The sequence below is a fragment of the Paramormyrops kingsleyae genome, chromosome 8 (assembly GCF_048594095.1).
Source record: "Paramormyrops kingsleyae isolate MSU_618 chromosome 8, PKINGS_0.4, whole genome shotgun sequence".
In the NCBI taxonomy this organism is placed as follows: Eukaryota; Metazoa; Chordata; class Actinopteri; order Osteoglossiformes; family Mormyridae; genus Paramormyrops; species Paramormyrops kingsleyae.
The window spans coordinates 23918103-23942343 of NC_132804.1; the positions used below are offsets into that span (position 1 = coordinate 23918103).

General features: G+C 44.3%; 1 protein-coding gene across 9 annotated transcripts in view; it reads left to right on the forward strand.

Moving 5' to 3' along the window:
- Positions 1–24241, forward strand: part of dock3 (dedicator of cytokinesis 3) — a 188124-nt gene that overhangs the window by 86388 nt on the left and 77495 nt on the right. For 8 of the 9 annotated variants that reach the window (XM_023811310.2, XM_072715502.1, XM_023811318.2 and 5 more), the window contains one exon: positions 1742–1838. In XM_023811310.2, coding sequence (XP_023667078.1) covers positions 1742–1838 — 97 coding nt within the window. Of the gene's footprint in view, positions 1–1741; positions 1839–16301; positions 16448–24241 lie in introns of those variants that run through there. The other variant, XM_072715508.1, reaches the window with a different exon arrangement.

The following is a 24241-nucleotide window of genomic DNA, read 5'->3' on the forward strand; positions in this document are numbered from 1 at the left end:
ACGGGGAGCACGCTGCGTGTCCGGACGGCAGGGAGCCCCGGCCTGCGCCCCCACCCGCTTCTCTCAGTGTTTCGGTATCGCAGCCTTTTTGCAGGCGTCGACTCGTGAATTATTCACGCGGCGGGATGTGTGCGCTGTGCCAGAGGATGCCCCCGCCGTTCCTGGGGGGGGGGGGGGGGGACTTCTCATTCACAGCGCGCCCTTCTGCCCGAGTACGGCCCAGCAGACCATGTCTGTTTATCTTACCTGCACCTGCATTAATATCTTTGCAGCTGGGAGTTATCCTACTCGTCAGTTTGTATATAATCTTATATATTCACATTTCCTGGACCTGGCTGGCAGGGTGAGGACATCATTAACCGCACATTATGTTTCTTATGTACCATTTGCCTTGTTTATATTTGCTTTTGACAAAAGCATCACCTAAATAAATAAATGTAAATGTGTGATTAGTATCCTACACTGGGGGTATTTCCCCGCCTTGTTCCCTGTGTGTCCCGGGAGAGTCCCTGGGTTTACCACAACTGCACCTGTATCCCGTATTTGATAAGCAGTACGGAAACTGGATGGAATATACTCATCTACTCATCCTGTCTGAGGACATGGTGGCCCAGAACCTGTCCCAGAAGCTACAGAAATTACCCAGGATGGGGTGCCAACACATCACAGGGCACACATACCACTACGACTCACCTTAGCATGTTCTCGGACTGTGGTGCTGCGGGGGGTCTTCAGAACCCAGAGGAAACCGCATGATGTCATGGGGAGAACATGTAAACGCCATAGACATGGAGCCTTGACGGAGATTCAGAACCTGAGGTGTAACGCAACAGTCTTAACCACTTATATATTTATAAGTATAGTGCCCTGGTACGTTTTGCTAGTATAACTGAAACATAATAATACAGTTAAACTGGTAATTTATCAGTGAGCAACACTGATCAGATATGGCTGTATAAACACAGGGAATGTGGCTTGGATTTATTGGGTCAGTTTTTCCAGTTTTCTTTGCATGAAGGTGCGACTGCAACATCCAGTGCTGCATGAAACTCTTAATGACAAGACGCCGGGTAAAATGGCAAAAGCGGTTTATTTTGAATAAATCTAATGGCAGTAAAAGGTGTTTAAATGCAGAACGATAATTGAAATGAAATTAGGTTTGAAGGACCAGCCGAGCTCAGACAATATGGCTTGCTGCTCATCTTCATCTGCTGATCTTTGACTTTCCCATATCCAATAAAAGGTCACAATGAACCTGCGGCCTCCTCGGGAAGCAGAGGGCAGGGGAACAGCCTGGATGAAAAGCCAGTACTGTCTACTTCAGACATAACAAACTGAAATTTACATAAGGAGCAAAGCCATGCAATGAAACACAATGAAACCATAACGTGTGAAGATAGTAACCCAGTTTGAATCACTTTTTTTGGGCTAGATCAGCAAATAGAGAATGCGGGGGATGATATGGCTTCTACAGAAGTTTGATACTGGATGAATGTATGATTGGCCAGTACAATTAGAACTTATTTGTGCTTCTGGTGGCGCAAACAGATTTTAGGACCATCTGCCTTATTTACTTTATAGCCATCTGGCTGATTTAGAAGTGGCACTTTGCTGGGCATTTCTTTGGTTGGGATTGACAAGCGCTCATTGAGAAGGCTGAGCTGAGCTGGCGGCATGGCGGCTGGGGGCGGGGCTCTCGTGCGGAGCGCTCTCTCTGACTGTCCATGTCTTCTGCTCGCAGACAATACGAGACCGTGGTGCCCCTGGAGGACCCCATCATCACGGAAGCCACAACCACACTGCAGGAGTGGGCTGTCTTGTGGAAGCAGCTCTATGTGGTGAGTATGATAAGGCTGATGCTTCATTTGCCCTTTTTACAAGTAGGAGTTCAGGTACATTGCAATGGAAGGGCACTATGTAGTACCTGGGGTATTTTTTGGGTGGGGGGAAGGGGGTTAAGGGCTTTACTCAAGGGCAATGTGATAATTATGCTGAGCATGGGATTCGAACCGATCAGAGGCACAGACGTTGTTTAGCCACAGACCGCCCCCCCCATCGGGTGGCTTCAGGCTCCATCTTCACTCTCTACAAGAATGATGGAGGACTGAGGTCAGAGTTACAGGCAGTCCTTTCGGAGACCTTGTGTATGCAGAACTTTCCTTTACTTAACTAATACAGAATTCATTTTTGAAGTCGAAGATGAATCCAAAGGCAGTTTCATGCCTATAATCGTTTGGAATATGTTTGGATGATGAAGAATATGTATTTCAGTGGTAGCAAAATTATGAAATGAAATTAGATTATGCTTTACTTGCCATTTGTACAACTGCAAGTACAGGTACACATGATTTCTTTCATTTTTGAGTATCCCGTCATTTTTATGAAGTAAATGTCTCCATCGTCAGAGAGCTCTGAAATACCTAAAATGTAGACTGTGAAGATATCCCTCCTATGTTGTGTTATTTTAAGCCTCTGCAGATTGGCTATTGGCATTATTTACAAGTTTACAAATGAGTTCACTTTGTCTGGGGAACTGGTTGATACCACCTGTGGTCAGTGCAGTGATCTACAACATGACAGGTCTGTCAAATGGCTTACTAAGGGAGCTGGCTACACTTGATTTTAAACAAATGACTATCAGAGTTGCCTGGGCAAATTACCAAGATATGAATGTAATATATAAAACAGATGGGCTTTCACTGATGATGCTGAGCAAGATGGCGAAAATTCAGATGAACATCTGTGGTAAAAAATAAAGTCTATGGCCTTTGACGGTGTGGTTTACATAAGCTTTTAGGAGGGATTATTTGGAATTAGCCGTGACAAGGAGGAAGGTGTCCCAAGCATGAATGAGATGTCATAGCTGGTCCCTGAGGGAGAAAGGCTTGAAGTAGTGACGTGTAACATTGCTTATATCTACAACACAATCGATGATGGCTGTCGGTATAATCAGGGCATTCGTGAAACAGCATGCTGGACCCACGATTGGAAAATGAAGGAAAATGCAGTTGTTTGTACTGGTCTTCATGAAAACCATGTTTGTTCTCACAGAATCATGGGATTTTTCTCCCAGGGCTTATTCGGTTTTCACCTGAATAAATCGATGCTTCTTGTTTTAGAAGGCAAACAGACAAATGAATGAGCTTTGATTTTCCTTATTGGCATGGCATTGTTACTCATCAGAGGTCAGACATGTATCCAATTAAACTGTACATTCAACAAAAACTGTGTGGCAGATCATTAGCTGCTCCAATGTGTGTTGTGACTTCTTTGTTATTTTTATGACAACCACTAGAGGGTGTAATTATTTTCATCCATCAATTTATCTATCAATTGATTTTTCCATCCATCCATCCTCTATGTGCTTATGCTGGTCATGGCCACAGGGAGACTTGAACCCATTCCAGCACAGGGCACAAGGTGGGGTTTTACCCTGAACCCCAGTCCATCACAGGGCACACACAAAATCTATGGCCAATTTAGAGACACCAGTTAGCCTACCTGCACCTCTTTGGTCTTTTGAGGGGAATCCCAGATGACACATTGAGAATGTGCAGCTTTCCCCCAAATGTAGAGCAGAAGCGCGATTTACTATCCTAAGCTTTCTAATTGGGTCTTCATTTAAAGCTTGGAGGTTCTGTGCATGGAATTTAAAGAGGCAAGCTCTAGTATAATGTACATAACATATCGGACAGTATAGCCTATTTCAGAAAGGAATGGTGCCTGAGAAAAGGAACAATGGCAATAATGCAGTGTGTTTTTAATGATGTCACATCTGTGTGCAGTGTGTTTTTAATTATGTCACATCTACAGTATGTTGCCATTTTCAGTGTGCATATTGCCATTAAATATGTTTTTATATGACCAGGTAATGGCCTGTTTACTTTGAAAGAAGCACAATGGTTTCTGTTCAACCACCGGTGAGCTACCCATTAGTCAAAAAGCGAAAAATGCCTATTCAGACTCTACATCACTGGTGTTTCACAATTGCTATCTATCAAAATACATGGTTGCGGTTACTGATATATTTCTGTTGGAACCTTTCTTGTGATCCATGAGAAAGTTGTGTTTCTAGATTCTCCTATGCATTCAAGCGCACAACGTAAGCCTTTTTCAATGTTAAATGTTGCAAATCGGAAATAGAGATTATCACAGGGGCTTGAAAATTGATTCAAATTGGCTATTAATCACGGATTTAATGCCTCAGACTGAGAGAAACCCGCAGCCGAAACAGCAAATTCCTCTGATGTCCAAAGTAAGCTTGTTAATTAATTTTTTTTCTGCCTAAATCAGACGATTCCTCCCTGCCTTTGTTTAGCAGAATACGCACGGGGATTATTTCGTGTTTAGCTGATCTCCATAGCTTGATTTGTAGTTTCAGGGTATGGATGATCATATATTCTACAAAAGCTATTCATACGTGTGTCACAATTGCACTACGGTAAAAAATGTAAACAGATTTAATTTGCTTTTGCAAACAGAATTATATGTGGTAGCAGTAGAAATGGGGCTTTTCATCAACAAGCTCCGTTAGAAGCTGAGAGCGTCTCGGCCTCACGCGGGCGTCTCACCAGCACAGCTCGAGGTCCTGCTCCCTGCCCCTTCAAGAACGACATTTTCTGCCTTGACGTGTGATAGATGGCGCCCTGGTGCTCGGCATTGCTGATGTCAGTAGTGGAGCAGGCTAAGAGGGAAAAAATATAAATAAAAAATATTCATGTTTTTGTGTTGCGTGCCACTCGAGTTATCTGTTTATGGGTGCATTTTCAGTGCAGACTGGTTCTTCAGTGTCACACTCGCACGCAGGTATGGGAAACCAGCTCACCTGAAGTGCATGTTACATGCCAACTGCACACAGGCACAGATGAGGCTGGATCTGACCCTCATCCCTTCCAGTTAGTTACTGAGTTTCACCGGAAAAGAAAATACCTGAATTTTTGGATACAAATTTAGCAGAAATTTGAAATATGAAAGCTTGATTTTTCAGTTACTTATTTGTGTGATATATAATAAGTAAAATCACCTTGAATGTTGTGCCGAGTTGGAATTAGCTATAGATATTGCACTCCAAACATAAATAAATGTCATGCTTGCTTACAAGGTTTTTATTAGTGTATGTGAATGGAGCTGAAATCGAGTATCAAGCGGTCGCAATTTTCAGTAAAAACTAAGTAGTTTGCTTTTTTTAACAGCTGAAAAACATGATCAGTTTCCACCTATCTGTGATAGGTTCATTTTAAAAAAACCGTACAGACTGGTGATCTGTAAAACAAGAAAAGCAGGTGAACTGGGATGAATGAACTGTCCAAATTTAGTTCTGTTTTACAAGATGAAAGTTAGATTGATTCATGTACAATATATTCCACCCCCAAAGCTATATATATATAAAACATACAATACATGTGTGGCCACACCGAGGGTGAACTTTTGTAAGAAGCCGTGGAAAAATAAACAGCTTACAGACTAATTGTTTTGTTCCTTTAATTTCGATTGAGAAGCAGAGTCGTGGAAAAAGCCCAGCAGAAACACACAGTTTGCGAAGTGCATGTAAATTAATTTCCGTTGGAGCACATTCCATTATAGCAGCTCCCCATGTACAAAAGATAAAGTTAAGTACACAACTTGCTGTTACTCTTGCTCTAGTTGGCACAGAAGAAATTACCAATGTACTTTTCACCTATTTACACAGTTGGATATTTACTGAAACAATTCACGAGTTCGGCAATTGGGCTATTTAACGAGTATCAGTACGTCTTCTAGGCTGTTTTTTTTCTACTTTTCTGCTGGTAGAAATAAACCTGAAACTTTATTTACGTGCTTTTCTTACTGGACACACTGACGTTTCATTGATGAGCAAGGTGTTTGAGATGCAAAAGTGTTTTGATGTGTGCGCTTGAAGTTTTGGAGTAAAATCGGCAATGTCTTGCATTGATTAAGTGATAGTGTGCTTGCTTTAGAGTTCCTCACCCAATGCAGTTGCCTGGATATGCTGTCCGCCTTCATATCATACATTCTACTCTTGGTTTCCTCATTATATCGTGTTGTTAAGGTGCTAAGCGTGCAGTACAATATAGCAAAGCAGATGATGCTTTGTCTTACATCCCATGATTAGGGGTTTGAAGAACTCGCTATTCATATGTATTCATAAAGACCCATGAGGGTCTTGTGGTGGAGTAATACTGTCCAAAGGCTGCCCCTTCTCACAGCCTGAGCTTACTGTGATATGTTTTCAGATCTCTGAAATTGGCTAGAAAAATGTTCAAAATATGTGGAGTTCTAGGGAGTGGTGTGCAGTAATATTATCAGTATCTTATGGCGATAATCATAATGTTCCTCATTTAAAAAAAAAAAACAACCTTTTGTTTTTCTTGCCATGCACAAATTCACAGGTGCTTAGAAGACATTTTAAAGTTCATCATAAGTCCATCCAGCTGTGTGACTTCATAGAATAATGACGTGAGCCTCACTCTGGGAGTTACGAGAACAGTGGCGTGGCGATTGCCATACTGCACGTATGCATGCATGTAGAGGTGATCGTACTGTGAAAAACGGATGGATCTTACATTGGAAAGCGCTCCATCTTGGCTCAAAATGGGGTGATGAAAGGGGAAGTGATAAGCTGTCAGTTGTGTCTCCTTACAAGCCGGTAGCTTGCAGCTCGGGTGACGACTGAGAGTGTCACAGGGCCTCGGGTACCGGAGTGAGGTGAGGAGTGCACTCCCTCTCTCCTCTGGTCTGTGTGCAGCTTTTCCAGTGTATATTAGATGATAATGATTGTGGCTCAGGGCCTGAGAGGTACCAGTGATGTGGGCTTCTAATGTTAGACATCAACACCTTCCGTCTTGATTTTTCCTTCATTCTCCCCAGTTTTTCTCCTGATGTCATTCTAAAAGTCGTTCCACTCCTGAGCTGTGAGGTTGAGCTCGGCCTGTAAGTCATGTAAACATCAACACGCTTGGAGCTTCTTATAATTTTGGCGCAACCCTCTTCTGTAGTGGATGCGATTCAGCGACCCTACATGATGTTCTTCAAATTACCCCGGCTCATAATGCCTAAAATGGCTGTAATTTATGGGAGAAAAAAAACAGTTCAACAAAGCTCCTGTTGTTCTGTATCGATCCATGAAGTCGTTTGTAGCACTGGGCCAAGTTGACCACATAAGGCGGTTTGTTGAAGCAGTGTCAAGTCATGATGAACACAAACACGTGATGGTTGACAGTTTTAAATTTCCCAGCATCACTTCCATTCAAGTTTGATGTTTCTTTGTAAAACATGGCCTCGGGTATTGTACGCTTTAGCTATGCTAACAACGCATTCATATTTATTAAAGACAAGTAGCCGAGATGAAAGCATATTTGATATCATTCTATTTAGTAGTATGGTGTCAACAGCATTGTGTGTTAATAAAGAGTTCTGAGGTCTTTCTTTGTAATCAAACCCTACTAATGACCTCTGCACGGTGGCTCAGTAGTTAGCGCTGCAGCATCACACCTTCAGGACTGAAGGTTTATTTCCTAGATCAGGCTGTGTGTATGGACCTTGCACGTTCTCCCATGTTAGCAGCAGTTTTCTCCAGTTGCTCTGGTTTCCTCCTGCAGCTCAATGGTGTGGTCACGTAACTTGGCATCTCTAAATTGCCCGCAGTGTATGATGGCGCTTTTCCACTGGCATACAGGAACTGAGCCATACCCAACCACCAACTGAGACTAGTTCCAGCTTGCTTTGGTTTTCCACTGCAGAATGGACGGCTTGGTAAAGGTGTTGCTGGCCGATAATGAAGTACACCTGAAGAGATGCTCATTTACTGTTCACACTGTGTACATCATGATTTACTATGTGATAAATTCTACTAGCATGTCTGTGACAATCTCTGTCTTATGTTAGCATCAAATGCTGGCAGAATTTTAGCATTTACTTGTGTAAATTTACATGACGAATCCATTCCATTCAGCTGTTCTGTACTACTTTTTTAAGTAAGAGTCTGGATATTTTCAAGTTCCTTGTTATCAGAAATGCCTCAAGACATTGCCATGTGTGATTCTACTAATAATGAATAATATATAGAATGTGCCCTTTTTTTCCTTTACATAATCCATGCATATTGATGCAGATCACTGGCATCTCCGTGCATTTCGACCAGTCAGATGGTGGTGATGCAGCCAGCTTGGTTTGGTCATACATTTGGCCCTGTCAGTAAGCCTGGCCATGTTAGCATGGGTCAGGTGTGGCTTGCATACTGCCAGGTCATGGAACACGCCGATTACATTTCGGTCCCTGATGGCAGTGGAAAATCACCATGATTGAGGACATCCCATCCAGCATGTACACTGCCTCTAGTTCTTGCGTCTCCAGCCCCTTCCTCCCCCGTCATGGATAAACAGTTATGGAAGATGGATTGATGTTTCAAAGAAGCTTATAGGCCTGCCTCTGTGCACAAACCTCACTGTAAGCTGCAGTAGCAAAAATCAAGTTAACCGAAGAGAGCCTGTGTTCATTTGCATAATCATTCTTCGTAAATACCCCTCAAAATTAGAACTGTAGGTTGCTGGGATAGTGTGGTGTAAAGTGAAATTGTCCCTGACCTGACTAAAACCACTCAGCAAGGCTGTTTATGTGCAAATAGTTGTATATCCGTTCCATTGCACTCAGCTTTTTATTTGACTTAATTTGCACTTTCATTTTACTGAATGCTTGTTTTTTTTATTAAAAGTGTGTTATTAGCACTCTTTAATCTGCTTGTCGTGTCCAACAGATTGTTCTTGGGCCTTGTCACGAGCCAGGAAATGCAGCTAGAGGAGGGGGGACACAAGCGCACCCACTTGCACGTTCTCTGTCCCGTTTAGTTGCATCTAGAAAGCACTGAGTCACCCGTTTTCTCCCCAGTGTCTGACCTTAAACAAACAGCCTTTCTCAGTGGCCCTGAGATGTCAGCAGAACTTTCATTTTTGTTTATTATCTTTTAATATTCTTGTGCTGTAGTAGCCGACATGTCAAAATGGTCTTGCTGGTGGAGTCCTTTAAAGTTGGCGAAGGAGAGTTCAGACGTCGCCTGGCTGTAATCAGACTTAGCCAGAGAGCACAAAATACCCCACAAAACATTCCGCTCTTGATGACTCAGGTCCTTGTGACTTATACAATGCAGGAATGCTTGAGGAAGGGGTTGCCCTCGGACTCCCAGATGTGTTATTTGTTTTGTACCTACTGTTAGAATTTCTTTTTTATCGACTTCTCAGTTCTACTGCTGGATGGGTTGCCTTGTTTGCTCTTTTGTCTGTCTATTATGATATTCTGGTAAATAAATCTCATTCATCTGTGCTTTCCAGCAACTGTGTTGGGAAAATCACTATGTGTGTGTGTGTGTATCCATCTTTCAATCGCTCATGGTTACAGGAGGGCCTAGGCTGCTACACGCAGTATGGGATGCCAGTCGTATGGGCAACCTAGAGACACCATTTAGCTTAACTGGATGTCTTTGGGCTATAGGAGGCAACCTATATGAGGAGAATATGGAAATTCTTAATTGAATCAACGGCAGAAATGGTTCTTATTGAGTAGTTCAGTGGTCACAATATCTTCATATTATGAAAAAATGTTTTGGGAGTGAAGATGAGCGCAAACCTCGGTGTGGAGCCAAGAAGAACTGGCTGTGGGTGTCAGAGGCCATGCCCAGGATTTAGCAGCAGCTGTCCTCTGGCCCTGTACCTCCTCCGCTGGCTATTAGATGGGAGGATAGGGCTGGAGATGTTTGAGCTGATGTGTCAGATTGGGCCACACGCTCTGGATCGTCATCAAGCAGCGAGCGGTTCCTGGTGTTAATTTCCTCCTGGATGGAAGCATCAATGGGGAGGAAAAAATCCAACGCTACACTCTTTCTTAATAATCTGCACTATGAATAATTTATGTGATTAATCCCCTATTACACATGTTTTGGACAGAGGAGATTTCCATTGTGAATGCTGACTAAATGCATTAATGCTCTTAGAGAACTGAAGCGATTGCGTGGAAGTGCTGTCATTTATTGGTTTAGCGCTCATGCTTTTACGACGTTCCCCACGTTGACGGTTTCCCTGCCACATTGTTTGTGGCACTGACATTGGAGCCTTCCTTGCCAGGGGGCGGAGCAGAAGCGGAAGCGAGGCGGCAGGACGGGAGCGATTCCGTGGAAGCATCTTTTGCCTGTCTTGCTTGCTTTGCTATGTCTGCCTGAGGCTTAACGATGAGGATTTTGGCAAGCTTTATTTTACAAAAAAGAAATACACTGGTATTCTGTTTGATTAAATAAGCGCCCTGCGTTTTAATATGCAGTAGTAACTTTGCAGGTAGATGAGTATATTCTGTAAGTGTGCAGATGGATGTGAACCTGAAAGAAAGATCTGGAAGGTCGCCCGGGCGTGACTGCTATAGCATGGCAGTGGCTGTCAGAAGACTTAAGGCCTGCAACATGAACAGGAGCTGACAAGCAACTGATAAAACAGATATAGAAAGGGCAGGTAGCGGAGTGGTCTGAAATAAATAATTTTTAGAGAGTCACTGTTTCATCATTCCCGCTCCCTGTCGTCTCTGAGTCACTCTTTCTACCAAAGCGCCCCCCCCCCATTCAGTTTCCCTATCTTTAGTAAGACGAGAGGCAGCTGTGACAGCTTTTCTTTGAGCTACAGGTTTGGGAAGACGTGGAGGACAATCGAGGAACCAGAATCTGTGCAGGAGACGAAATGGTCTGTCTTCACATCATCTCACATTACTGATTCAACCAAGTCTTTTGGTGATCATTAAAGGGACTGGCTGGAGTCCTCCTATGAAGTTAACTGGCCCGTGCTGCCCATAAGCACTGCAGTGGTGGTCTTTAGCAGTAGCTCCAATGCCAGGTTCAGTTTGACACTTTCACGGCTTTGGCACCATCTGCATGAGGAAGCAGCTGGTCATTGAGAAGAGAAGCTGATTCCATGGGGTTAAGTCCGCCTCAGTTGTTGGTCGGTGGAGTCATGTTCTTTTTAAAGACCGTCAGCACCTGCAGCGTGGTAGCTTCCTGTGTTTTTGATGCTCTCACTGAGCCCCCCCCCCCCGCCTTTGCTGTTCCGTCTCCCACACGCTCTCAAGCACAGTTGTCCGTTTGGACGAAACCTGAATTGCACAGTCGGCCGTCAGCTGTCGGGGGCTGGGGAAGCAATGAGGTCTTTCTTTAATGGATAGCTGGTCTGCATTGACCACCAACTCTGAAGCTGAATGCATTTATCCATGCATCCCGGACTGATTCATTGTTAGAATGGAGTCTGTCCCTGGAAGCGCAGGACAAGAGGCAGAGGAGAAGACCGCATGCCAGCACATTGCAATTCTTATGCGACATGCTAATGCTATGTCAGTACAATCTCGGTCTGATCTCTTCAGCTTTACCACCCTCCAGTGACCGGCTGTGCCGAGTTGGCCTATTCTCTTTGCTTTATAGATGTCTCTCTATTACAATACAATGTACTCATATCTGCAGCACAGGGGATTGATTTTGAAATGAAATTCCCCTCCCATGTTCATACATTACAACCTTTTTGTTTTCATTTCTATGGTGTACGCAGAGATTGGCTTTCGATTAAATCTGTATCCAGGAAGGTGTCTGCTCTCTGCAGACAAAATGAGGAGTGGCACCACCGTTTGAGCTCGCGCATGCACCAACGCATTTCTTGCATCCTCAGAGAGCCAGGTACAGCGGCTGTTGTTCACTCCTGCTTCAAATGCACTCCCTGCATATGATTGCACATCGCGCGGATGAGAGCAGAGCCTCCTACTCACACCTCCCTGACCATCCATTCCCGGTTGTTCTGACTGCAGAGTGAACCAAAATGAAAGCCTCTGCAACTCAGAAACAGGTTTCTCTGGATGACGGGAACTCAAAGATGGAGGGTATGGTGTGGGTGAGGCACGACCCCCCATTTGAGCTAGAAAAAAATTCTGAGGTTACAGTTTAGTGCTGGGATCCCTGCAGTTTGCTGATGCTGGAATATGTTCTGCATGTTCCATGGATTCCGCATAGCACTCCGCCCCGCCTGTGTTCCCGGGGTGTGCAGTGTGTGTGTGTGCAGTGGCATGCTAGCGCTGCCCACTGCATCCCAGTGTGAGAGGTCTGCTGGCCGCACTGACTTTGATAGAGGCAAAGGAGCTGACCTGCTTAAAGCCAACAAATCCTGTGAAATAGTGTGAAACATGCAAAAATGAACGGTCCGAGGAGCAGGGAGAGGTAAAAAAAACAAAGAAAAAGGCTGGAATGATAAACTGGAAAGTAAAGGAATGTCTTTGTTTTCCCTGCAGTTAAAAAGTAAAAAAAAACAGAAGGGCTCTCTACTGATTTTTGAATGTTGCTAAGCAACTGGTGTTGCGAGCGGTAACCATGAAGCCTTGGAGACACGCGAGCTGAGGACATGTCCAGGTGACCAGTCTGTTCCTCTGCTACATTTCCCTGGTCCTGCAGCCTGCTTTTTGCTTTAAATCCAAACCACTCAGTTTTCGGGGGTTTCGGAACAGCTAATGTCTGCTTTTTCGGGTTGGGGAGGAATTCACTAGATCTGTTTAATTCAAGTCATCCATCCTTCTTACTTAAATGTTTGCCAGTTGCGTTGAACCTGAAGCTTATCCCAGGAAGTGTGGTGCATGACACATGGGTCTCCCTGGATGGGACGCCAATCCGTAGAAGGGCACCGACTAACACATAATCACCCATTATGTGCAATTTAGAGATGATAATTTGCCCTTTGAAATTTGACCCTTGTGTGGTAGAATCACATTAGATTGAAACAGCTTGTAAATCACCCAGAAATGTGCACATTCTCTAAAAAAATAGCTGCCGAATGCTGTTACCCTATCAGTTCTCCTCAGGGGGGAGAGTAATTGCTGATGAGGTTTTTTTGTTTGAGATAATTAAGAGATGAGAAACTCTTCACCCAGAAACAACCCATGTTTTAACTGGCATTCTGGCTGCCATTTTTCTGGCTTCAGGAACTGTGCTCTTGCCCCCCAGCTCTCCTCTGTTTGTGTCTATCTCTCCTCCTCCTGTGGCTTCCTCCCTTCATCAGCTACTGCTTTTTTGATCCCATTTGCCAGTCTTGTTATATAACAACAATGCTTGCCATTTGTATCAGCACAAGTGCACAGGAACATAGAATCTTGCATAAACTGTCTTGCACTCTCTCAGGAGCTCTGGAGCAGTAAGGCCTTCGCTCTACAGCCCAACAGTGATGTCACTCCACTGCCAGCTGTGGGATCTGAATCTGCTTGACACAGACTCAAAGATCCACACACCACTGCATTTTGTAACTTGCTACCACAGGTTAAAGCCTTTTTCCACTCATTTTGATGCAACATTGATCTAGCTTTTCAGTATGATGGGATCTTTAGCAGCAACCATCCATCCAGATATGATCGGATTTTTCACCAGCTGCCGTCGATCCAGGTATTCAGTCCAAGTTTGATTGGATCTGTACCAGCACCATCGTGCCAGTGTCCCCTTGTGAATTTGAGGTCCAGTGACCTTCCAGTCAGGGGCACAGGTTCCTGACCTGGAGTGCCAAACACCACCTGCACTGTAGTACCCTCATCTTTTCAGGTTCCCTCTGTGGTCTTCCGCTGCTCTCTCTTCCTTTCTGTGGCTTCTGGCTGTTTCACTGTTTTTCCTTACTGTCTTACGTGCATAGTAGCTAATCCTTTTCAAGAAAAGACAGCCTGAAGGACCTGAGTTTTATGGGTCCGCAAGCAGTTTCCCAGTTGCTTTGTGGCTGTCGTGTCCACTACTGTATGTTCACCACTATGGCTTAAAGAGATCACAAGTCAAAGCTGTTCTCCACAAATCCCATTTTCCTCCTAATCACATTCTGCAGGTCTCAACCACACAACCAAAATGCCATTGTAGAATTACCCATTAAACTCCTCAGTAGATTCTGACTGCCAGCAGACAAACACCTACAATAATCTCTGCCTCATACCATTAGTCCAAACGAGCCTCACCCAAAAGGTTCTTACTTCTTACACACTAAGCCAGTACTAGAGATCTGCAGTCCCACCTTAGTCTTTGGTGGGTAGTTTTCCATCAGTCAGATAACCACTGATGCAATCCTTGCTGTTGTATTGCTGAGAAAAGTACTTGAATTGTTGAGTTTACCCAATTAAAGCATTCTAGCCAAAGGCCTGTGTATGTTTTAATTCCAGCTGAAGTCTCAATCATTAGACTTGTTTTAATCCCGGCTGATTTAAAGTATTTCAACTTTTCGGTCAGTATTTTCCTGGAGATATTTTTGTATAAGTGTTTGAATTTGCAAGGATGATTAGTATATTTTTTTTTTAAAAATGCATGCGGTAATTGTACAAGCAGGCAGAGCCGCTCGATGTCTGGATTAGGAGTGGGAACTGGCTTCGCTCTTCTTTTTTTTTATTGGGCATGTTTTCCATTTCTGCTGTTTCAGGAGTGAGATTGACACAAGCAGCACTGGCAGATGAAAACAAAAGAAATATGATATCAAGTGCAAATAGAAAACTCATTTACATGTGGGCTTCAGAGGGCTGGACTCTTAGGCAACAATGTAAGTCTCCAAGGAGCGGGATGGAAGAACGATGGGCAGTGCAACACAAAATAATAATTACCTAATTAATGGGTGCAAATGATTTATACAGATTTGTTTAAACATATAATAACATGCAGTTTGTGCTCTTCCATGCTCAAGGGTACAACAGCGGGTCTCTCCTGAGACTTGAGCTGACAACTCATTATTCATACGTCCAATTGCTACACTGTCTGCTGGCATGATTACTTCCTCTTAAAATAAAAGCACAATGGATTCCTGCCCGTCTGCCCTGTCTGGTTTAGGAGTAACAATCTGTCTGGCTCTAGCTGGATTTTCACCATATAGGAGAGCAGACCTCAAGATCAGCCATGATTGCTTCTGGCAGCCATTATAATAAACACTGCCTGCATTCGTTTTTATTTGTTTTCATTCCATTAGATTAACTTCAGACCAGCTGCGGCACGCTCCCTGCACCAGTGCTACTTGGCCTGTGAACTCGCAATATGACTTTTCTCCAAAAACGTAATGGTGAAAGGGACTTAATGGTGACTTTAACCTCTTAATGCATGGTGGAGTTGGCAGACATTGTTAGTAATGGTCCAGTTTCCAGTGTAACACTTTTCAGGCTTTAATCCCGAAAGCGCAGTCTTTAAGAGAAAACTCTAGCTTGTCTTATTCTCACCCAAGCAGGGAGTTTTTTGTTTGTTGAAGAGTTTAATAGAAGACTGATGTCATAAGGGTGTGGTGCTTAAAACTAATTTTACTGTTTATTACAAAATTGGCTTTATACTGTATCTGAGGTATTAGCATTGATCTCTGAGCATGTCTGGTTAGAGGATTTAGATTTGTGTATGTTTTCTTAATGACGTGTCTGTGAGAAATAGCCCTTGGATTTTGTACGATTTGAGGCAGATCTTCAGGGCCATGCAGAGATTTTTGAAGGGAAGGTTCTCAAAGGTAAATAAAAAAACAATCAAGCAGCCATCCTCATATGTGTGGATATTGTGCTAAAGCAACAAAACTCCAGAATTATGAATATATTAATTATAATTGTCGGCACTTTAAATAGCCTCGGCACTTACAGCTCCATCCCTCCACATCTGCTTTGATGATGTTGAGAGGATGGCCAAGTCGCTGGGCCTCAGGATGGCTGGCAGGTCTTGTGCCCGTACCTGATCTGTAGGGACCCACGGGCATCACCTGCAAGGCCGACGACAGGTGGCTCCCGTATTTTGGCGATGCAGTGGGAGAAGGTGCTCGTCTGCTGTAAAAGAAAATGAGAGTAGTCTGTGTCTGTGCGCCTGTGTGCATGGAAGGACCATGGTGAGGAGAAAGGAGAGCTATGGCACTGCTGATGATGGAGGTGGTAGTGGTGGCTGGGGGGGGGGGGGGGGGGGGGGACTGGCATCTCGTCCGACCAATGGTGTCGTCCCCCGGCTCTCGGCAGCTCTGCTTCTGACACGACGGGGGAGGGCTGGTGAAAAGCTTCATGCGATGGTAGTTAGGTAACTACACTACATAGATAGTGGGAAAAAGGGAAAAAAAAATGAAAAAGGAGTTTAGAAGAGAGAAGCGTCGTGAGCGACTGAGACAGACTGAGCATAATATTTGCCGTTCGAGCCTGAAACTGGAGGGACCTACAACAACATAAGAGAGGGTGCTTATTTACATACTGTTAGTGGGGGTTTGTGGAGGAATATCCTAACTGGGAAGACTGGTGCTGGAGGAGGGGGTGGGCGGGGGGGAGGGGGGTGATGTGGGGAAGAGGTCCATAGCCAGCGGAAGTGGAGGAGAACACGAGGGGTGTTTGAGCTGTTATTGACACACATCAGCTGGTGAGCTCATGTTTGCAGGCATGCTGCTGGAATGTTCTGAGACGGAAACGAGGAGCTGGTCAGTCTGAATCGGTAAGTAGCTCGGGCTGATTCTGAGGGGCAGGCTTCTTGACTGGAGGGGGGAGGTTCATACCGTCTGGCCTTACCTTCATCCTTAGGCCTTAAGGTTTGCAAAATTACAGATGACCAATGAGCCTTGCTGTTGAATTCTGCTTTTTTTATCTTTAAAAAAAAAAAGCCTCCCACAGTGCTATGGTTATAATCCTGTCCACGGGGGGGGGGGGGGGGGGGGGGGGTTTGGGGGGAGTTATGGGGTTATCGGTAACTAGAATGTATCGACTTTATCCATTGTGGCTGATCCTTTCTTATATGATGTTTTCTGGAAGCGTTGCTGCTGTCAGTGAGTCACGCATTTGGAAACATTCGAAGTGCTTCCTTTGACTCATTGCGTCGTATTGCCTCGGAGGTCTATGGCCGGAGTATCAATACACACATTTAAAAATGTATATTTTTGCATGGGGAAGCTGAGTATTAAAATGAACCACTGCCTTTTGCTTGCTTAAAAAATGACATTTGTGTTTGTATCGCAGTTTGACAAACTGTTCAGTAGTGCGTCGACCGTGGCACGGAAGGCTTCAAGGCCCCCAGGTGTGTGCAGAACATATAAATAGAAGCTCTGGGAAGGGAGGAGGTGCAGGATCCAGCAACAGGTGCACCCGTTTGCAGGTTCAAGACCCTGCTGAGACGTAGAATAGTACTAATAAAATGAATAGCTGCAGAATTTTTTAAAATAAACCAAAATCAACAATTTATGATAATGTATATCTGGAAAGTTCAATGTTTCTTAAACATTCTCTGCCTGTGATTCTGTGATTTTTGTACTCCGGATTTTATATAATAGTTTTAATATTCAGCTTTTTTGGCATCCCGTCCTCTGCCTTGTTCCTTGTGTTTACTGGGACACAGTCCAGGGTTGCAATGACTATGTTACTAAATAAGCAGTTGCAGAAGATGGATGGATGTATTCTTTTATAGTCATACCACCAGTTGGTTTTGTTCTTGATGCTGGTTCTTCAGGGCATTTTTTGAAGTCATTTATCCATTTTCGCCAGCCAGTGTGCGATTTCATTGGATGAGGCCATTCAGCGTCATATGTTCCCGCTCCCTTTAGGGAGGTCATGACTGGGCCATTTCTGAGAGCCGCAGTACTGGCTCACGAAATACATGTTACGGCATGTTTAGGAACCTTGGACCAATAAGGTTTTTGAACCATTGTGCTGTAAATATCTTTCCAGCAACACAACACAGTGAAGAGAGACTGAAGTTTCACTTATCTCTCTGTACTTGGCCTAATTCCAAGGGGGTGTTAAAAGGGCAAATGTAACATACCTGTGACTAGTATATTGACTGCTAAGATACAGTCTGCATCCATAGCACTACCAGATGCCCTGAAGGGGGCACTGCTGCTGTGGAGGGACAATAAAACATTGACTAAGGCTTGACTTTGACTTCTGATAACAGTTTAGGTTTGAACTAGCATCTGTTTGAAGTGCTAGTCTCTGAATTCTGACATGCTTTAATTCATACCATAATAATGGACTACCCAAAGCCCAGTGCTGTACAAGGACTGTTACCAATTCCTGTAGTACCCTCTGTTCTATAGTTTGTTGTTATTCAGATCTTGTCCAATATTTGGCTGATGATTGTCGTCAATGTGATTTTTACACTGATCAAGTTTGATTTTACACTGACCAGGTCTAAGGGAAAAGGATTTTATGTAAACGTAGGTATTTCTCAGTCTGAAACTGGGAGGAACATTTCACACCAACACCAAAGAGCCTTATGGGAAAGACCCAAATCACTGATACATTTCTTCATGTCATTGAAATCCCGTAGCAGCAGGTGGTATAGTAGTTAAGGACATGGGTCATTATGTGGTTTTATAGTCAGGAGAAGACTAGCTGGTGCGTTACATACGAATAAGGTACTTTTAGGCATGTCTCAGCTAACAGGAAAGTTTCCAAGCTAACATTATTTAGAGAACTTCCCAAAGCTGGCAGAGAAGGTTCTAACAGAAAAATTAATTGAAAGTTATTTACACGTTTTACAATGGTTTTTAACAAAGGTTCTGTCAATATTAGCATGATAGCATTATCATCTGAACATCATTTAACATAATTATGGTTGAAAAGTACTGTTTTATGATAAAAGTTTTAAAAGAGAGAAATATGTATATACTGTAAAAGCGCCTTCCAGCCTTGGACCCATGACCTTTGTAATGTACAGCTACAGTACCACTCTAGCTCTCTCTTAGCCTGTTTCATTTTGTTATTCTTAGTTGTACTAGTTGTTGCAATAGTAGGAAAATATTCTGGTGGGGGAAAACTGGACACTTTGAACTTTCCATTCTTTAATTATAACATTCGGCAAATGTTCCCAAATCTAAAAACGGTAACCTGAGTAGTCACTAACTAACGTTTCTGGTATTAATTCAACCAGTCAAAATGCTAAGCTATGTTAACTTGGACTGAATTTAATGGTAAACTTTTAAAAGGGTTTCAGAAATGAGGTTTTTCAGATTCCCCCCTACGCGACTAAGATAAGCTAGTCGGGGGGTGTAAAAACCCACAAAGCATTTTAATCTTAAGCCCTGCTTTCTCTCATCCTGCCTTCACTCCATCTCTAATAATTATCGTAAGTGATGGGCATTACTCAGGATTAAGATGAATCTCCTGAGCAACCTAGTGCTCATTTCTCTTTGTCACCTGATTAGTAAGTAGTGGGAGATGGGAATGTTTTTTTCATTTAAGTGACGCGGGGCGGGGGCTGCTGACCGATGGCATTACGCCTCGTGTGGATTTGACAAGAAATGCCCAAATTGGGGCTATTGGTGGGAAACTTCGCCGGATCTGTAGTGTAGAGACACGAGGGCCAGTTCCTCATTTGAGACTTCTGGCTCTTGTAGGGGAAGCGGAATAATTTAGGGCTTTGAATAAACTCCAGTGGAGCAGCTTCAAATGCCCAGTGGCTGCGTCACACAGACCCTCAGAGAGGGGGAGACGTGCCGACGAGGAGAAAGTTCACGGGCAGCCTGTGCCAGCCAAAAAGCTGATGCAGAGGAAAGAAAAGGAGGCAAGGTGTGAAACCGGCAAGCCCCGTCCCACCTCAAGTTCATGCTTCCTGGGAAACACAGGTATGTCATCCAGGTGGACACAGTCTTACCCTGTGCCTTTGGCAGAACTGTGTACATTCCCTGCCACCCTGCGCCGTGTGGGTACCAGAGCCGGTGGGCTGGCTGCTTGGGAACAGGCTGAGTATGTAGGTGCTGGGTGCCGATGTTGCTCACCAGGGTGCGTAGGGAGGTGGTGTGAGTCAGGACCAGGGGAGTAAGTGTGCACAGTTGCCTGTGCATTTGCTTGTGTGTGTGTGGAGAAGAGAGGAGGTTCCGCCCCCCCGATATCTCAAGAACGCTTTAAATCCGTTTATATCTCTCCATCTCGCCTGCTTTCAGTCTGCTCTTTTGGAAGGTAATCCATACTGCGGCAATCTTCTTGAATTCCATATGACTCCTTCGGATCGCCTTATTCATGGATTGCTGTGCCTTAAATATATATCCGAAAGTGGTATTGAGTGGGATATTGAGTCAGACCTCGGACTTTCAATGCTGTTACACTGCGGAGCCAGTTCCTGACCCACTGCATGTATGGAAGTGAGAGCTTCTGCACTGCCACAGTGACCTGCCCTTCACAAGTCTGACTCGTAAAACGTCGGCATGCCGTGATATATTTCCCGTCGGCTTTGGTTGGCGGTCTTACATGACCTAGCAAACATGGCAAAAACGAAAGACAGGCTTTCTCGTAAGCGGCCTCGTGGCTGTACCCATCTTCCCGAAATCGTCCGAGATCTATATGCACCATAAAACGCACACGAGCTGACGAGCGCTCGCATTAGTCATCGTCACCACTCGCTTCCAGCCCCAGAGACCCAGCCTTCCTCTCCTCCCGTTGATTACTGCCACATAGGTAGGAAATGCATAGATTTTTCTGGGCTGTCTAAGAAAACAACTACGGCCGTGTCAGCGATAATGATAAAACCCAGTGAGAATAAATGCCAAATCAATAATTAAAGGGATTAACCGGCTGGTGTGTGTTTGCCTGGCGAGGGGTGAATGAGTCATAGGTGCAGGCTGATGGGACCATGGGATTGGGCCACTTTTTATCTTGCTCTCTATCTCTCAGCATGACAGTGTGCTATAAATGTACATCACTGAGGTGGAGGCAGTTGTGTGGGGGGGGGGGGGGGGGTTTAGTAATCCAAAGTCTCACCTTTCTTCTTCCAGCGTCTCTAGCCATAGCTTAGTCCTCAATCCCGTGCTGCTGCATTATGGGTCAAAGACATGGCCAGTGACTGTGTGAGCCGTTCTCCCTGTGCTGTCTTTTGAACATTTTCGGTGGCACCCTGTGTCTTTTGTGTTTTGAATGTTTTCATGAACATCGACGCAAAGACGTCATCGCTAACTGGAGATCTTCTCTTTTTGGAGGAGAGGTGGCTCCCTCACCTCTTCCTTCTGCTTTTTGCTGCCTCCACTCACACCTGCAGACGCCTCTGAATGTGCCTCAGTGGCTCCACGTTGGACCTGGGGATTTCCTGGGGTGCCTGTGTCTCAGCCAGAGTCACGTGTCACCGTCTTCTCCAGATGCTCACGTGCAGAGTACCCTGTAGCTGTTACCAAAATTCACAGCCTTAGCCTTGATTTCAGGCCGGAGAAATGTTGCTGGTGCATTGTTTTTTTTTGTTTTTTTTTTCAGCTTTGGACTGATATCTATCACTTGAAGTGTCAGAGAAGCTGTAGTATCGAACAAACCAATATGAGGTTAGGGTGATCTGCAGGAACGACAAAGCTGGGGGCTAAATGGGTAGGCGAGACGCAGGACTATCTTTCTCATCGGTGGGAACCCCAGTGTTACTGTGCCAGAGGAAGGTACTGAGGTAGGAGATGGTGCTGATGAAGATGATAAACCAAAACTGCGTTCTCCTCTGTGGAGAATGTGGCACACTCTCATGGTGGAACCTGAGCTGATTTTCTAACTCATCGCTAGTCACACCCACTGGTTTCACTGAATGCTCAGTGATCAGTGATTCAGGTTCAGCTGCTTGGGAATGAGCACAGGGTGATAATCGCCCTGCTCGATCTATAATAGATGAGCTAGAGAGCCCACTGACACGTTCTGCAGGAGCCATCGTGCAGCCATGATGTCAAAGTGATGACATTTCCTTCCCAGATGGACAACTGACTTTTGAGCTTCGCTTTCTCAGATGTTTGTAATATGGGGGGGGGGGGGGGGGGGGACCAGAAGTGGGCTCAGGAATCTTTTTAGAGAAGGCATCTGAAATCTCGAGATCCATCTTCCGTGACATAGCAGTTTACTCACACTCTGACATATCACATTTCTTTGATGGATAGATACTTCGCATGATTTTTCAATAAAAAGTCTGCATTTACATTTTTTTTCTGCTGAGCTGTTTGCATCGTGACCTGAATTGATTCCTGTGGCTTATCCAGAATGAGCTTTGCAGATCTGGGAAATGTAGTATCTTTTCTAATGAGATTGTTGGTTCCAGTGTCCTCAGTTTAACCTGCGATGCAACCAAATCTCCTTATAGTTGCAGTAGACTGATGTGTGCTGTTTCTGTTGTTGGTCTATCCTGTTGATGCTGTTTTTCTGTTTCCACAACAGCCTGTGTGTTTATTGTGAGGGCGATGAGCTCCTTTCATGCAGATTTTTTTCACTGCACAGCACAACTAGGGGACACAACTTTGCTTCTCAAGCTGCAGGAAAATACAGTCTGAGGACTCAGGTCATGGGCATTGACACTCAGAAATCAACAGTACGTCCTCATGCTGAAACCTCCAGTAAATATCAAATAATTTAGTGAAAACCACACAGGCCTCACAGCAATACGCCCTGTACTCCCTGGAACAACATTCCACCCCCCAGGCTCACCTCTGCCAGCCACCAGCAGGTAGCCTGACCTTTCAAGTGACTGGCAGTTCATTTGAATTCAACCATATCTGCTTTTCCAGTGGTCACAGTAAAACGAAACAGGAATCCCATCTTAAAACACTGGTTACCTTTGACCTTCTATAATGTAAAACCAGTCTGAAGTGCAGGAAAACAGCTGAATTGTCTAAAAGCAAAAGCGGCTTTATTTCACTTGCACTGAATGCCATTAAAAAAAACACTTTGGCTTTAACCTGGTGATATTTAGTGGGGTCATTAGGTAAACAGGCTTGTAACGGGATTTCAGTGCCAGAAGGAGAATTCCAATCACAGCTTTTCTAACATTCTTGACCAGCTCCATCATGAAACTATTCACGTTATGAATGGTATGCTTTAACCAAACAAAATAGAGTCAGTATAGAAATAACTTTAATTAATAGAGAGTGACTCAGCTTTCAGGATTGCACTGTATACCATGATAGATTTTATGGATACGCGTAAATGGCCCATTTCCAAACGTGGATGTGTGTCATAGAGATTCTCATCAAATTGGATTAACCTTGCGATCACAATTTGACTGCATATTATTGTCCACTCAGACAACGAATCCACCCCTCCTCATTCACAGCACAGTTCACTGAATCGCAGAGCCACATACTGGAAAACATTTTGGCTGACTCAACCATTTACTGCCAGCCAAATCTGCCCTCCTGCCCCGCCTGGCTTGGCTGAACGTGTGTTATTCGGGTCAAGATGTCATTGTGGATCTGGCACCTACAGAAAGATGAGCTTATCATTAACCGTCCAGGAGGGAGGGGCGGACAGTCACTTACTTTCAAACTGGTCTGCATGGCGTCTGATCTTAGAGAACCTAACAGGGCACCAGAGATGAGTGTCCTGTGAAGGTTTTAAAAGGGCCGCCTTTGATTGAAAAATCGTCTGATCTTCCAAAGCCGGCCTCCTCGGGCTGGCGCCTGGGGGGTCTGCAATGGGGGAGGCCCCAGTGGTTTCTTTGCGCCAGCCTGCCCCCAGATGGAGTGCCATTCTGCGTGCCCTGTCAAAGGACTGAAACCAACGCATTTAAATTGCAGTAGCATTTTGTTGACGCTTGGGTAATTTCGTAAAGTTTCACACGATTCGGGGTGGCGTGGTCATCTTGCAGGTGGCGGTGTTTCCTAGCATTGCTAACCCCCAGGGTTAAATCCCACCTTCCTGGATAGGAGCTCTGCAGGTTATTTTTCTTTGTTTTACACTGCAGGCACTGCCACCTCATGGACAAACAGTTTGGGTGAACTTGAAGGCGTTTCTGAGTGTTTGTCTGTGTCCTGCCCAGGAAGTATTGATGGCCAAGCGGTGACTCGGAGAGGATGTTTAGATTAGTCAGTAATAACCTGACATGGACTGAAAGAACAATTGGTCATCAAGACATTAACGTGATTTTAAAAGCAAATTTGACATAAACATCAGGCAGCATATTTACATAAATCCAAAATAGTTTCACCGCAGTCTAGTTATGAACAAATGTGGTTCATTTCAGTAATTAGCAGATGTACTTGAGTCAAATAAACCTCATTAAAATCTTTAAATGCAACTTGCATTTACCCTGATATGGTTAAAACTGATTGTAAAAAGAAGTATTTAATTGAACAAAATATGGATTAAAAGGTTACTAGGATGTCTTCCTCAGTGGTTTCTTGTTCTCAAATTGTCCATCCAAAAAGTGATATTATTACAGTTTGTATCTGTTACTTCTTCAGGTGCTTTTACAGGTTCATTACGGGTTGTTGTCCTTTTATCTAGTTCCAGCCCCCCGACATTACAGGCAGTAGGACTCTTCTCCATTAGCGGCACTAGGTGAATATGG